The following is a 16198-nucleotide window of genomic DNA, read 5'->3' on the forward strand; positions in this document are numbered from 1 at the left end:
TACTTAAAGTAAATTTTATTTCCCACATATAAATGGCAATATCATATTCCCTAATAGACAGTCATAAAAAGATAATCAATCCTTCTTAAAGTCAGATTTATCTGGATTATTATCAGGAATCTGTTCATTTTCCACTTGACCTATATCTGGTGGTTTGCTGGTCTCCTGTTCTTCACCATGGTGATCATCCAATTCCTCATCTGTTGTGTCACCACCTGTTTTGAAGGTCACCTTATCAGAATCTTCACTTTGTGTCACAGTTTCTGATTGGTTGTCATCCACTAATGTACTATCTGATTGGTCAATATTTTTAGGAATTTCAGATGATGATGTTGGCTGGTCTGGTTTACTGTCTGTTGCTTTGACATTTAGACTGCTTTTCTGTGGTTCAGGTTCCATTTTAGGAATTAGATGTTCTATTGGATTAAGAACTTTAGTAACATCAACAATGCCAAGATTTCCCTAAAACATAAATAATTTAAATTTTGTAAAACCAAACAATCTAAATACCCCTTTCCCGTTCATCTCCCATAAATTAACCTTCAAATATTTTCTCTGAAAAAAGTTTTTGTAAAATTTTTGCAAAATTAGGGAAAAAAATTAGCAAATAACAGCCTGAATACCCCTGTAAATTTCTTTTTATTTCATTTCATAATGAAGTAGATCCATGCCTGACTAGATTCCACTATGCTGTTGACCAAACATCCATAACAGAAATATTCACATCTTCAACATCAACAAGAAAAAAAAAATATTGCTGATGAGTAGCCATATGTCCCCTGCTGCTGCAAAAATGCTTGAAAGTCCAATAACTTCTGTAAAATTCATCAAGTCAATACTGAAGCAAAATACAATCAACATCATATGGTGACTAACAATACTACAAAACCTGAACAAAATCTGTACGGCAGTTTCAAAGGAGTTGCATCCATAAAGTGTTCCTAGACTGTAGCATGTACAAATTCAACCAAGTCCCATTTCTCAGGCAAAATATGTCGTTATCGAAAAGGGGCACAATATGATCATCTACATATGGTGATTAACAATCCTACAAAACTTGAACAAAATTATTTGAGTAGTTTCTGAAAAGGTGCATCCACAAAGTCAACTGTAATGGACGGCCAAACACATGCTTGGACACCAGTATTTCTATGTTCCCTTCCGTTTTGCAACAGGGAACAAAAAACAGTTCTACTTTGTCATATACCACACTGAGATCAAAATTAACACTCACCATTTTATTGAACTCTAGCAAGGATACACCTAAAATCTGTGCCAGCTGTGATGGTGGGAACAAAGTCTGTAAACATTTGTTGAGATATGGGACCAAGTCGGTTATGTAAACTGTACAGAAATTATCAAACTGGTCCTTCTCCTTCTTGTCAAATGTTGTCTCCTCAGCCCTGTAAAAATAAATAAACAGCAGATATACATGTAAGTTATTGTCTTTCCACCAAATAACTTGAAGAACACGATCTGTGATATCAATGAGTGTACTGTAAAAAAAAATTATTTTTGTATATATTTATTTTCACAGTTAAGGATGTCAAACCAATTTCTGAATATTTAGTTTCATGTAAAACACGCTCTCAAAAAAGTATTCAGGGCTACTCCAGAAAAGAATGTCTCTGGGTACAGAACACAGTTGATTTATTGGGGGTAAAATTTGAATTTCCTCATAAGACAAATGTATTGCATTTTAATTTTAATATATTGATGGTAACCCTAAATATCATGAGCATTCTTTTTTATGTAATAACCCTCAGTTATAAGAAACTTATTTTAATGTATTTCTTGCTCATGAGTTTACTGAAAATAAATCACTCGCTTAGAAATAATGGTCTAATTCTGAACAAGAAAACCTTATTGGATGGATTATCTCCCTTTGCAAGCATTTAAGAAAAAAAAAAAAGAAAAAAATGTTATTGCATATCTAAAAATCCATTCAACAGATTAAGAGAGGTTGTTCATAGTTCAACTATCTAAACAACTATTCTTTCCATTCCAGTTAATGATGTGCTTATGGCCGAACAGAGTTAATGTCTAGATGATTTAGTCCAGTTTTAGTGGTTATTGTCATTGTTAGGTAACAATCCAAGAACTGTTTATTATAAGGAGGTAGACCTACGGTAAGGGACACAACTCATTAAATCAGTGAAATGTTTGTATCACATTCAATTTCACCAAACCCTCTCAAGCTTTCGTTTGAAACAGAATAAAATGGATCCAAGTTAATTAGATGCTTACATAAGATTGATGTAAAATGCTGAATACAAACGTTAAAATGATTTTTAAGAGTTGTGTCCCTTACCCTAGGTCTACCTCCTTGAATATCCCTTCTTTGTAAATAATTCAAATCTGTTTGACAAACAGTACAAGAGTTTGTAGTCTTTTGAAACAGTTACTTCTTCTAGTATCAATTCCTAAGACATTTTATAACAGTTTTTTGTGTATTTTCTAATTGTTACTGCAATCAGCAGCCCATATCTTGACTTGCAATCTCCAAAAAGGCCAGCAGTTGTCACTAGCGATAATAAACATATTTATACTTGTGTTGGACATTGCAGAAAAATTTGTTAACATATCAATTTTTGTAATGTACTAATTTTCGCTTCTTTGGAGGTGGTCAGAAAACCTTGAAAATAATACTCTTGAGTCCTGAAAATGATTTTTAGCACTATATAACAGTAATCATTTTTTGAAATGAAGAAAATTGATACCTACAAATACCGGTATGTTCATTTAACAAAAATGAATGTTTTACAGTATTATACTTCCTGTTTATACTGAATTCTTCTTGACCTGAAAGATTATTGATGTCACAAATTTAAAATTGCTTTGTCCCTTTCACATCGATAGGTCAGTTGGAGCAAATTCTGGGGTCAGAGCAAAATGTCAAGGTATGACTTCAAAGTAGTACCCACCTATGAAATGTTAATATGATTCTATTGATCTGTTGTAGTGAATTTTCCAGAGCATTTGATACTTGACAAGCCATTGATACTGGAGCACACAAACGTAACTCATTAAAGGCTGTCAGTATATGGTTACAATAGGCAGCTAAAGGGAAGTAATCCAATAGGACATTTGGAGGGTACATCTGTCCTGTCTGAAACAAAGTTGAAGAATTTAAGAGTAATCTCCCTTACAACAGTTCATGGGGAAAAATGTAGTAGTATATTGTAGTGTGCTTTAGATATTATATACATGTATTTCTGCATTTTTAGTTGTAATTTAGAAATTTAAGAGCTAACCAAGTAGTTTTAGTATTTTGGATACTGACAATTAATCTCAATTTAATGATACATACAAGTTTTAGTTATTGCAATAAGATTTTTTTTTGCACTATTTATTTTTTCACTGATTAATAGAATGAGTTTAAGTTGAGGAAGGATTTGAGGGGAATCTCAATTCAAGGCAGTCTCCTTCCATGAAGATCAACATAAGACCAATAAGTCATTAAAATCCTTCAAATCATTTTTTAGTTTATTTACAACCCAAAGGCCATGAACAAATACCGGTAGATCACATTTCATCAAAAGATGAACAATGAAAACAAGAAGAGAAGAAGTTTTTCTATTATACACACCTGGCTTGAGGGAGTGTAAGATGAACTAGCCCCTGTAGCTGATACTGAGAGAAGATTATAGGACTGCATATTCTCTTCAAATCTAAAGAAATGAAATTAAAGATACCAAATTAATTTCTGCAGTGAACAATGCAGAGTTAATATCTCCTTAACCCATTGATAATTTAACTGGAGGAGTGACCAATGGGATTATGATTTCCAAACAACCCTTGCTTCTGTTTAAGCCTTCAGTATCTTGGGAAAAGGCATCCACATTCAGAATATAATTAAACTGAACATTTAAGGATTATTCTTAACTTTTGACCAAGTTATGGGATATACCAATTATAGGGCAGTTTACAATTTGTGAACTGCAAAGTTGTTTATGAACATGAATAAATTATCTCAAAGTTGGTAATGCAGGCATAACTTGATCAAAAATTAAAAACAATCCATGTATTTTTTTAAAATTCCTATTGATTCCAGTCCAAATTAAGATTTGATTCTTATTCATAACCTTATTTAGTCTAGGCTGTGAGCCAATCAATGTTGAAGACGTCATAGTACTGAAGTAGTTTATACAAAATAACCAATGATGCAAAAAGAGAATCACCAATCAGAAAGCTTAGTACAATTCAAATTGAATTTTTAAATACACAATACATTGGATTCTCACTTTTTGTTGGCTTCTGTCAGAGCTGCCAAGAATGTGTTCAGTGCTGCCCTCTGGAAGATAGGAGCAAGCAATCCTCTGAAATCAGCACCCACTCTGCTGAAGGATAAACCAAAGTACATGCATTGTCCTAGAATGGAATCCAGTCGTCCACCTACTCCTCTCTGAAGATCAGCTTCCAATGTTGATAAAAATTGGGAAACCTTTAAAAAATACATACACACACAATGTGTTTATATGAAATCATAAACTTAATATTAAAACCATACTAAAAAATTAACAGAAAGTACATCATATCAAAAAAAGAAATAAAGCAACTTGAAAAACCTTGTTCATGTAAAAACCTTATTCATATAAAAATCTTGTTCATGTAAAAACCTTGTTCATGTAAAAATCTTCTGCATGTAAAAACCTTGTTCATCTAAAAATCTTCTTCATGTAAAAACCTTGTTCATGTAAAAACCTTATTCATATAAAAATCTTGTTCATGTAAAAACCTTGTTCATGTAAAAACCTTGTTCACGTAAAAACTTGGGTAGTTTTCAATAAAATACATGTACCATGATTTGTTTTATCCATTAAATGGTATAGTTTAGTTTAAACAATATTTTATTCAGTATAAGGCTGAATATGATCAGGCAGCAGGCAATACCTATTTGAGCCCTCTCCAAATATATAAGGTACAATATTTACATTTGATAAACAATACAATATAAAATGTTATGTACAGTGTATGTGAATGCATATAATTATCATGACTACTGTTGAATAATGTGTAAAACACATTAGTTGACATGTTTTGAGTAATGATATGTATTTATATTCATAATGATATACATGTACATCACTACATAAGAATACATAGTTTTGAATGAAACAAAAAAAATACATCAAGGTGTGATTAAATGAAGAATTGTGAATGTACTTCAAAATTGGTGGATTTGCACTGCAATTTTAAATTATTTTCATTTCCTATATAAACTGTCCTAAGGGATATACTCACTAACACTAGTTTCAGGCCTACTATTTTGTTAAATATTTCAACTTACTGTATAAATTTGTCTATTTTAAAGATAAATACTATCTGAATATTAATATACAGACAACACAAGCTGTTGTGTCATAAGTTAGTCACAAAAAGGGCACAAAAATCTACTTCACAGTTTTCATAGAATTTTCACAAAAAAGAGAGGATAAGGGGTAGTTTGTTTAATCCAAAAATATAGAGTGCAAGCTATGTACAACACAATCTATTGTCAGGAGTTGTGATGGTACAGAAGGCTATGTTTGAATAAATATCATAGTTGACAAATGTGCTCTATATTTTCTACATAAAAATGTAATAAGCTACTTTAACACAATTCAACCAATTTTTTACACCTTTGGTTTATTTTCATCTACATATTTAGTGCAAAGCATGCATTGACAGCAATGAAACTTTGTTTTTAACGAAAACTCATACATGTGTTCTACTACTGAAATATGAAACACGGTATTTTTTTGGGCTGATTTTGATACTTTCATAACATACTCCTTTATTTCATGTTACTAGGTTTTCTCAAAACTACCATTTTTATATGTGAACTGAATGAATTTCAGCAAAAAAAAAGTTCTGGGAAATATTTTAAGTGTATTTTCACCAGCTGGATTTTTTCATTGACAAGTCTCAGTGATTTTTCAACCTTTCATTTGGGTCCGAAATTGGCTCAATTCAAAAAGGGATATATGCTCCAAATTTCCAAAATTTCAACAGTAAAACTTCCAATTATGACATGAGACATGATTGCAAGATTTGTTTATGACTAAAATGGAAGTTTGTAAGATGTAAAAAAATTTTCTCTAAACTCTAAATTCTACAGTATTAAATTTGTCATCCAAAGATCACCTCATGGACTTCAACTCAATGGAAACTGTCATGGTCTTCATCAAGAATATCAATTAAGCATCATTTTGAAAATACTGAATAAAATCCTTGATCTCATGTATACATACTACACTTTTCATGCTCATTTTTCCAATTGTAAGGCCCTAACCTCTTCTCTAAAAAGAAGAGAAAATCACTGGTCAGTTCTGAATAGAATACAAACCTTCTGCACGACCCAGCCATGAAATAATGCAGATTCATTAACAGTTTCTTCTTTAACTGTACTGAGTAAAGGATCCTCATCTGAGAAAATAGCTCTGTACTGGGTAATGATATCAAACAGGTGAACTCTGCTTGCTTCTATTGTCTTCGTAATATGAGTGTATGCTGAAAATTATAATTATAGGTTTCATAATCAGTGAAAGAATAATCAAGGGAACCAAGATTATAGGGGTAATCTAAGACCAGACATGCAAAACAAGATACACAACAAAGAACATAAAGTAATAAAATAATACATACAAAGTAACAAAAGCAAATAAGCAACTCGGACTTTAATTCGTGGTTGCCAATTTTCGTTAATTAAGGAAGAAAAACAAGTTTGTGGATTCATGAAGTTGTGGTTTGGAGGTTTTCAGTATACACATCAATAAAAATTTCCTTTCCTTTGGGAACCAAATTTCGTTGCTCAGCCTACCCATGAAAACAATGAAATTGGTATCCCACAAACAATGGTATTTTCACAGTAATGTCTATTAGATAAAGTACCAGTATAAAAAGACACAAAAAATAAAACAGCAAAAAAGCATCTAACTACATGTAACTAACTACATGTACATGTAGTTTGATTCAACTGCATTTTATGTACATGTATTTGTCTCATTTAAAACCATTCTTACATGATTTGCATATTAGGGAATATGTTCAAGATGGCTTCCACTAGTGGAAATTGAAGTAGTTTATTGGGGTAATATTAACGTTCAAGGTTAACCCAATGACATTAACATCCAATTAACTTAAAGAAGGTACAGGTGGGGAAATAAAACCCTCATCTCCAATTATAAAGGATCATAAAGATTTAATATCTTTTTTAAAAGTTTATTGGTGTATAAACTCAACTAATTAACTCACAAAATTGAAAATAGTCAAAGAAGTAAATGGTCCAGAGTGATAATAAATTCATTACAAATAATTGATTCAAAATTAAAAAAAAAAAAAAGATATTAAAAAATTATGCACTCTATGGAAGAAAATAAACGCATACAATTAATTGTAACCACCAATAAAGTGTATTATCATGCCATTCCTATCAAAGTACTGTCTATCATGTGACCATGATTCTGCTCCATCATGGAAGGTCACTTCAGACACGTTTGACTATATTTCAAACAAAATCGTTAAACTTACGATCGTCTTTTGGTAAAGCTTCAAGTATTCCTTGGAACCATGAATCTCTTGCCTGTAATCAAAGGGAAAGTGAGAAATGTTAAGCAATTAAAATTATTATTCCTACATTCTAATAACAGGTAAAGTAGTGGTAGATTATCCCATGAAATGCTACATTGATATCTTACTCATAAGAAGTATAGAATTTCAGAATCATTTTACTTGTATGTATTTTTTTTTGCTTAATTTCTGCCTTAACAAATAAAAGAAGTCTTCTTTCTTAAAATATGTGTTTTAAAGAGGTAGAGCAAGGGTAAGGGAGATAATTCTTGAAATCAGGGACATGTTTGTATCATATTCAATTTAATCCAAGCCTACCAAGCATTCATTTGAAACAGAATGAAAGCAGTCCAAGTTACTTTGATGCTTACATGAAATTGATGTAAAAAGCTGAATACAAATGTTCCCATGATTTGTAGGAGTTGTCTCCCTTATCCTCGGTCTACCTTAATTTCATAATTCCTTATGTAATTGTATGGTTTCTGTCTCAACTTTTTTACTTAAGAGTTTTTGTACTCCCATGTACATGTACAGAGGATATCCAACATTCCACTCTTTAACCCAAACACTAGTACTATCACCTCATTATTATATTAGGCATACCTGTAAGAATTTAATCCTAAGCTCAGCTTCCGTAAACACATCCATGCGTCGAAGATATCCTATAACACGGAGACAGGCAGGCAACTGAACGTTTGTCCGTAACTGTTGAATCAAGTGATTTAACATCAGTTGTGTGGAGTTTTTTACTTCCTCCACTATATTCTAAAAATAGTAATAAAGCAAAAAAAATAATACTTTCATCTGTTATAAATTAACAAACTGTCTAAATTCATTAAAAGACAAACAATGTATACCTGGGTCTTTTTTCATATAAAAAGCTTAAATTGAAAGAACCTTAGTGAGCGTGCTCACATACCCCATGCGTCCCCATGTTGGAGACTCAAGTAAATTTGTTTGTAAGAGAAATACATGTAGAAGGACCCCGATAAAAAGAGGAATAAGAATGTTTTTTGGGCTTTAAACCTTTATTCTCTATTACTCAGAATGGTAGTTTCAAACTCTAGACTGTGATTTCTTTGAGTTTAAGTTAATCCAAAGTAAATATCATCGTAGCGGAACAAAATGTACACTTGACCTGTAACTTATGGTGAACTTACATACAAAAATCATGTCATAATCTGCAAGCATTTAGATAAAAAGTCCAAAAAGCGGTTATTTCTGTAAATTTAGCTAAGTTCAAGGCCTGTAATTTCGGTAAAAATCATAGAAGCAGAACCAACTACAAACTTGTATTTGTATTAAATCATGGTTAATTTCTATACTAAAAATCATGTCAATATCTGCAAACGTTTAGAAAAAAAAACCAGAAAACTGTTATTTCTGTGAATTTTGCAAAGTTCAAGGCCCATAATTTTGGTAAAAATCATCAGAGCCAACCAAAACATAAAACTGACCTGCAACTTGTCATGGTGAATTTATATACAAAAAAACATGTCAATATCTGCAAGCATTTAGAAAAAAAGTAGCGGAAAACTGTTATTTCTGTAAATTTTGCCAAGTTCAAGGCCTGTAATTTTGATAAAAATCATAAGAGCAGAACAAAAATTAGACTTGACTTGTAACTTATCATGGTGACTATATATACCAAAATCCTGTCAATATCTGTAAGCGTTTAGAAAAAAAGTCTGGAAAATGTTTTTTTTTCTGCGAATTTGCTAAGGCCTGTAATTTTGGTAAAAATCATCAGAGCGGAACGAAATGTAAACTTGACCTGTAACTTATCATGGTGAACTTATATACCAAAAATCATGTCAATATCTACAAGTTTTAGAAAAAAGGTCCGGAAAACTGTTATTTCTGTGAATTTTGCAAAGTTCAAGGCCTGTAATTTCAGTAAAAATCATTGGAGTGTAATGAAAGTTAAACTTGACCTGTAACTTATCATGGTGAACTTATATACCAAAAATAATGTCAATATCTGCAAGTGTTTAGAAAAAAAGTCTGGAAAACTGTTATTTCTGTGAATTTTGCTAAGTTCAAGCCCCGTAATTTCGGTAAAAATCAAAGGACCGGAACGCAAGATAAACTTGACCTGTAACTTATCATGGTGAACTTATATACGAAAAGGGGTAAATTCACTAACACTAGTTTCTGGCCTACCATTTTGCCAAAGTTTCAACTTACTTTCTGAAATTTACTATTTGCCTGTTTTAAAGCTAAAATACTATTTGAATACTAATATACAGAAAATACATGTAGTGGCGTGATAATTTTTTCATAAGGAGGGCACAAAACTCTACATCTACACAGTCTTCGAAGAATTTTCACAAAAATGTGAGGATTATCGGTAGTTTTTTAATCCAAAAGTAGAGAGCGCAAGCTATGAGCAACAAAATCTTTTGTCAGGAGTTGTAATGGTACAGAAGCCTATTTTTGTACAAATATCAAAGAGTTCAATAAATGTGCTCTATATTTCTACATAAAAATGTCTCATGAAATGAGCTATTTTAATACAATTTGGCTAGATTTTCAAATTTTGCATTATTTACCTCAACAATTTTAGTGCAACACATGCATTAACAGCAATGAAACTTTGTTTTTCACGAAAGTCACATATTGAACTAGTAAATCATGCAATTTTCAAATTTATTTGAAATACTTTAGTTTTTGGGGCTGATTTTGATACTTTCTGAACATACTCCTTTATGTCAATATCTGCAAGTGTTTAGGAAAAAAGTTCGGAAAACTGAAGATGGACTGATGGATGGATTGACAGACGGGTCAAAAACATTACGCCCTGCGCACTTCGTTGCGTGGGGTATAATAAATTTTCAAGTATTCAAATTTAAGCAATCTGATCATTGGTTGTGCAAATGATTGAGAAGTAGACCAAAGTAACTCAAGAATATTTTTCATGGGTAGAATCTGTGAAAAAGATTTCATGAAAACAGTTTTTTTTTTTCCAAATCAGAGAAAACCTACTACCTGCCACACCTTTCCTTTTTTCAGCATGTGACACCAAGCACCTCTTTATCTATTATATTTTGGGGCTATTTATTCATTAAAGCAGCACAAGAACATAAGAAATCCTAAGTTTAAAAAAAAAATCACTATTTAGTCAACAATCGTTATCACCTACATTTATAACACAAATAGTAGAATGTTTTTTTTCAAGTCTTTTGACATGAGCAGCCAGTTCCAGAGCCTCCTCATAATAGCCATTCCTCACGCAGGTATCCATTAGCTGAGGTATTTCTAACACTTCCAGTAACTGGGTGTGTCTTTGTAATGTCAAATTGTTCATTCTGCGGCTGTAACATAGAAATATTATAATAATAAAACACTGAAAAAAATCAGACAATAATATCAAAATTACAACTTGCATCACAGTGTAACCTATATCTATTTACATAGCGACAGACAACATGCGCTAATCTAAAGTTAATAAATTTTACATTTTGAACATCTAAAATAACAATCTTTACAAATCAGAAATGCTTGTGAAACTCTGCAGAGAAAATAATCACAACTACGCCAGTGTTATAACTTAGACCAAAAAAAAAAAAGAAGAAATAATAGACTCTGACAGTGATTGAGTCAAAATGGCCATAAAATGTTCAGGATAGGCACAAAAAATTGAGTAGGTAGGGTTGCAGGAAACAGACATATTATTTATTGGCCTTAAAAGGCATTAATTATTCAACAGTAACTTGTGTATCTTCCCACATCCATAAAAATTTTTATCCACGAATTAAAGAACTTTCACAGTACTTCAAAAAGTTTTGAAAATGTACACACTCACATGAAAGTCTTTAAAGTGTATGAGGAATGCTTGAAAATACATTGCATTAAAATCGTGTTTCTGTTTCATTAAAGTATGTTTCTAACACCTATCAAACTGCAAAAAAATTTATAAAAAGATAAAAAAGTGCAATAATGCACTTCAGGTATAATGTTTTAGAAATGTCCAACAATCAGGTTTCTTTTAAAATGATTTTAATGCTTTTTAAAGGCACATATACCAATGAAAGAAGTTTAATTTTAATCTGATTTTTTGATATATTGTACCTAGAGTTGATTTCCTGTGCCTGCTTTGTCACCTTTTCACATTCTTCAGACAGGCCTGGTAAGTTTTGTAGCATGGTGTCAACATGTTTTTCAATTATTTGAAACTGAAATGGAGAATTATAAGACAGATGTAACATTTAAGAAACAAAAAAGAATTTCAGAAACAAAATAAGTAATACTTACAGTTTAAATTTTTTTCATAAATTTTATGGATTTCACAATAAAAATCAATTATACCTTAACTAAATCTGCAAGAACTGTCTCAGTGAGCTTCAATGGAGATACAGCACAGCAAGAGACATAACATGACTGAACACTGATGTAGTGGTGCACCACTCTTCCAATGGTACCAAAGAACTTTTTTTTTCCAGAAAGAATTTTTTGTTACATTTTTGTATTAAAAGTAGTAAGCAATACCCCTTTCAATACCGTAAAAAATAATATCTTAAAAAAACCAAAAAAATAGTATTTACTGCCACTCTAAGAATGGTGCGCCACTATGTCAGTGATCAGTCATATTATGTCTCTTTCTGTACTGTACATGTATTTGATCTTAGGGTCAAAAGTAAAAAAAAATCAAAGTGATGTTAGCACTGGGTTTTTTTCATTCTCATGAAAATTGTAGCACAGATTGCATGATGTATAATAAAACTATAATCAAAAATTTGCATTCCCTATATTATTTAAATATGTATAAACTGAATGTTAATTAATTACTGATTTCTGAAATAAAAACTGTAATCGATAGTTAAATCGTATCCAACTTCACACACATTTACAAATTTTGTTCTGTTTCACCTTTTTCCTATTTTTTTTAAACCAGTCCAAAAGTTAATTTGCATCACATTCAAAAGTATTTCAACAGAGTATTATCTTACACTCAGATGGAACTTATTTCAGATAAGAAAAAAATTTCCTTGAACAACATATTAAGATTTTCATTAAACTAATTTTCTACATGCTAATTTATTAACTAACATCCAAAAGGGAGTTCCTCAAATCTTCAGTTCATTTGAAGACAAGATCTTAATTTTATTTGCAGAAATAATGGAATATTTTTTAGATGAATAATTGTCAGAAACATATTTACAGGTTATAAATGATGTATTGAATGATATTAAAGGAATTTATTACATTTGGGCAATATTTTTGTTTAGTGTTCAGCAACAGTAGGGAAAATCCTGGCATGAAATGGTGACATAAGCATGGATCGCGCTAGGCTTTGCCATTGTCACAATTTGCGATTTTTTATTTGATATGGCGACAAAAATAACCAGTCGTCGATTTTATTGGTGCCTAGGTTTTGTGTATTAAAATTGACATGAAGTTTGTCAGCAACGGATATTCTCTCCAATTAAACAATTGTGTTGACACCTTGTCAAAGTAAATTGATCAAGACCAATTTACGACTGAAGCCAATCAAAAGTAATTAGACCAGGTGACCGTGACTCACAATAACCTCCTGGGAGGTGTTAATTAGATGTAAATATATTATCGAGCCAATCAAAACTCTTATCATCTGGTCAAAGGTAAACACAATCATGGCTATGTGCACGTGGCTACATACAAGCTTCACAGCCCTGTTAATCCATATGATACATTCAGAAACAGACTTACCTAACAACAGAATAAATTAAATCCAATTAACAATGATTATCCCATCAGGACGTGTCTAAAACACTTTGAAAAGCAAGAATTGATAAAAGAAAATGGATGACATTTGTTTACACTTGTCGTGTGCCTATTTTGGCGGGAAAATCGGTAAGCAGATAGATGGGGATTCCCAAATTCAAATTATATTCAGATAAATAGAATTCGAGATAACTGAAAAGGGACAAAATTAATGGTCAAAGGACAAAGGTCAACAATGAACATGTTTTAAAATTAGGGACTATATAAGCATAGTAATATAAAGTCCTTGATAGAAATAAAACACCCTTTTTGGAGTAGTGCTTTATTATTTTGTGTATAAAATGTGACTAATGGTTTTATATCCTGACTCAGACTAGAGCTAAAAACCTGCTTTATACATGCATCAAGAGTGAATCTTGGATACATGTATGTCATGAATGAAGGGGTTATTTTGATGAATTGATAACTCATCACTGTACTTAATATTGTCATATTTAAAAAATTAGAAAAAAAAAGATTTTGGCACCCATTTTGGCTCTAATTTCTGAAAATTGGCGACAGAAATTGGCAGCTGGCGATTATTCTGAAGACAGAATTTTGAAAGCCAGAGCAGCCCCTGCACAAGATATTTTGATAAATCAAAAACCCCAAAAACCATATGAAAAGACAAAGACCTCAGATTACTACAATTCTAACTTACATCTTCAAATATTTCTCTTGAACATTCAGCAGTCTGTATAAAGGTTTTGTAATGTGTAAATGCTAAGTTTTGTGTTTCCTGTAAAATCTGTGCCTTTTCTTCTGACAATCTGTCAGGCTCCATTGCTACAATTCACAAAAAAATAATAGAAAAAAAGAAGAAAAGAAAAAACAGAATAAAAATGTACACATAGATTATGTCCTCGTGTTATAGCAAAGTATAAATGTTTGCTAGAAGCTTTACTTTTATCCAATCTTTATTTTTATTTTTTTGCAACTTATTAACTGTAATGGGATTGGCTAATCCAATCATCACTGTGTAGGTAAACATATTATGTAAATATCTTCATAAAAATAATACATTAATACATGTAGATATTGTACAAAATCAGGGGAGATAACATATGACTACTTACAAAGTTTACTAACTCCATAAGAACTGAGTTCAGTCAGATACTGTACAAAATCTGGAGAGTCTGTCCAGGAGTCTGAAAAAAATTCATACATGTAATTCAGTGCTATAGAATTCATTTAAGATTGGCATGAAAATTAATATTCTCAGAAAACAATCAATTTTCCAGAGCCTTCTCTATTACCGTAGATTTATCATTGAAAATCATTCCATTCCCTCACATTCCCAATTTTCAAAGTGGCACACATTATATATGTACCATTTAACATACACAATGTAACCATCCTGCAAATAAATGAATATGTATCACATGTGTCTGAATTGGTTTATGCATCTGTGCAACAGATTCATGTGCATCTATCTTAATTGGTACATACAAATCATTTTCAGGTCAATTATCTTTTGTCCATTCAATTATTAAACATGTACCTGCTGTGAGACATGCAACAGATGTAGTTATTGCAAAATTTGATTTTTAAAACTTTTCTAATATATGTATTGTGAATTATCATGCAATGTACATATACATTTTTATCTACTGACAACTATATTATTATATACGAAAACATATACAGTGAAATCTGTGAAAAACTGAGCCCTGAATAATCCAAAAACATATGTAAAAGACACTTTTCTGTGGCAGATCCAAACACTTTGAAAAGGAGGGGTGCTAGCAGGGGTTCCTCGGCAAAAGCAGGTGCTAGGACATTATTTGCCATCTTTTGACAATAAACAGAACACCTCTCTAAACCAACCAATTTTAAAATATAAATGAGGTTCAATTTATACAGGTTTCTCAGTAGATATAATATCAAAATGTAACGCCTGTTTAAATGATTTCCAATTACAAAAAATTCAAATTACATTTGTAAAATGATTGTCAAATAATGATTAAATGCTCACAATACTAGTCATGATTGTAGGAAGACGGTAAGGACTAAAAATTATGAATTATGTTATAGCTTAGAAGTATAATATCTAGATATAGGTATTAGGTTATAGTGAGTATCGTAGTTAACTTCAGGGTGTATAATTGGTCATTCTCTAATTGATGATCATTACCGGAAGAAATGTCTTAGGCAGTTATATGTAACTGGACCACTCACAAGGTACAGTGTATTTTAATCAAAATATAAGGAGAATGGATATGGTAAAAATGTCAAAGAGACAACAACTCCAACAGAATGAAAAATGTCTGCTCAAGGCCACCCATGGGCCTTCAATGAAAGAAACCCTCATACCACTGGGCAGACTGCAGCTGGCCCCAAAACATCATTTTACACATGTACTGCAAAAGAGTTGCCTCTTTATACTCCAGCAACATAATGTAAACTGAAAATGAAAATGAAATAAGAAAAGGCCAGAAATTCCTGAAATGGGACAGGTGCAATAAAAGCAGCATGGTTAAAGTACTTTGGCATGACCACACTCCTACCCCTTTTAGAACTGGCCACTGTGAAAAAAATATAATATGTACCTACAAATCAGTTGAAAAAGTTCTGAGTGTATAGTTAACTACCTGTCAGGTATTTCGTCATTAAATCAAGAGAAGATCAACTCTTTTCGATGAATTTTACCATTTTACTCAATGTAATTTTATAACAAGAATTGGTATGGTATATATTTCAAAGAGACAACAATTCCAACAGGATGATAATGTAAATTCAAGTTCACCCATTGGGTACATGTACATAAAATACGAACTTCAGTTTTGACATATATCATACATGTATATTTTACCATAAACTTACATTAAGCATATCATACTTACATGTACATTTATAAAAATAAAAAGCTTTGTCAAGCGTAATATGATAGGACCATAGCCAGTTT

General features: G+C 31.6%; 1 protein-coding gene across 1 annotated transcript in view; it reads right to left on the minus strand.

The window, feature by feature from the left end:
- Positions 1–16198, minus strand: part of LOC148617854 (conserved oligomeric Golgi complex subunit 8-like) — a 20204-nt gene continuing 4006 nt past the window's right edge. Inside the window, exons 2-13 of the mRNA XM_088585457.1 lie at positions 14370–14441; positions 13955–14079; positions 11623–11726; positions 10694–10865; positions 8155–8316; positions 7513–7564; positions 6329–6492; positions 4245–4444; positions 3590–3671; positions 2925–3109; positions 1235–1403; positions 1–462 (exon numbers count right to left, since the gene is read on the minus strand). Of these exons, the coding sequence (XP_088441583.1) occupies positions 76–462; positions 1235–1403; positions 2925–3109; positions 3590–3671; positions 4245–4444; positions 6329–6492; positions 7513–7564; positions 8155–8316; positions 10694–10865; positions 11623–11726; positions 13955–14079; positions 14370–14441 (1874 nt within the window). The 3' untranslated portion in view covers positions 1–75. The remainder of the gene's footprint in view (positions 463–1234; positions 1404–2924; positions 3110–3589; positions 3672–4244; positions 4445–6328; positions 6493–7512; positions 7565–8154; positions 8317–10693; positions 10866–11622; positions 11727–13954; positions 14080–14369; positions 14442–16198) is intronic.

Source organism: Perna viridis, chromosome 5, assembly GCF_037379345.1.
Source record: "Perna viridis isolate PV_CMFRI_1.1 ecotype Kerala chromosome 5, ASM3737934v1, whole genome shotgun sequence".
Lineage (NCBI taxonomy): Eukaryota > Metazoa > Mollusca > Bivalvia > Mytilida > Mytilidae > Perna > Perna viridis.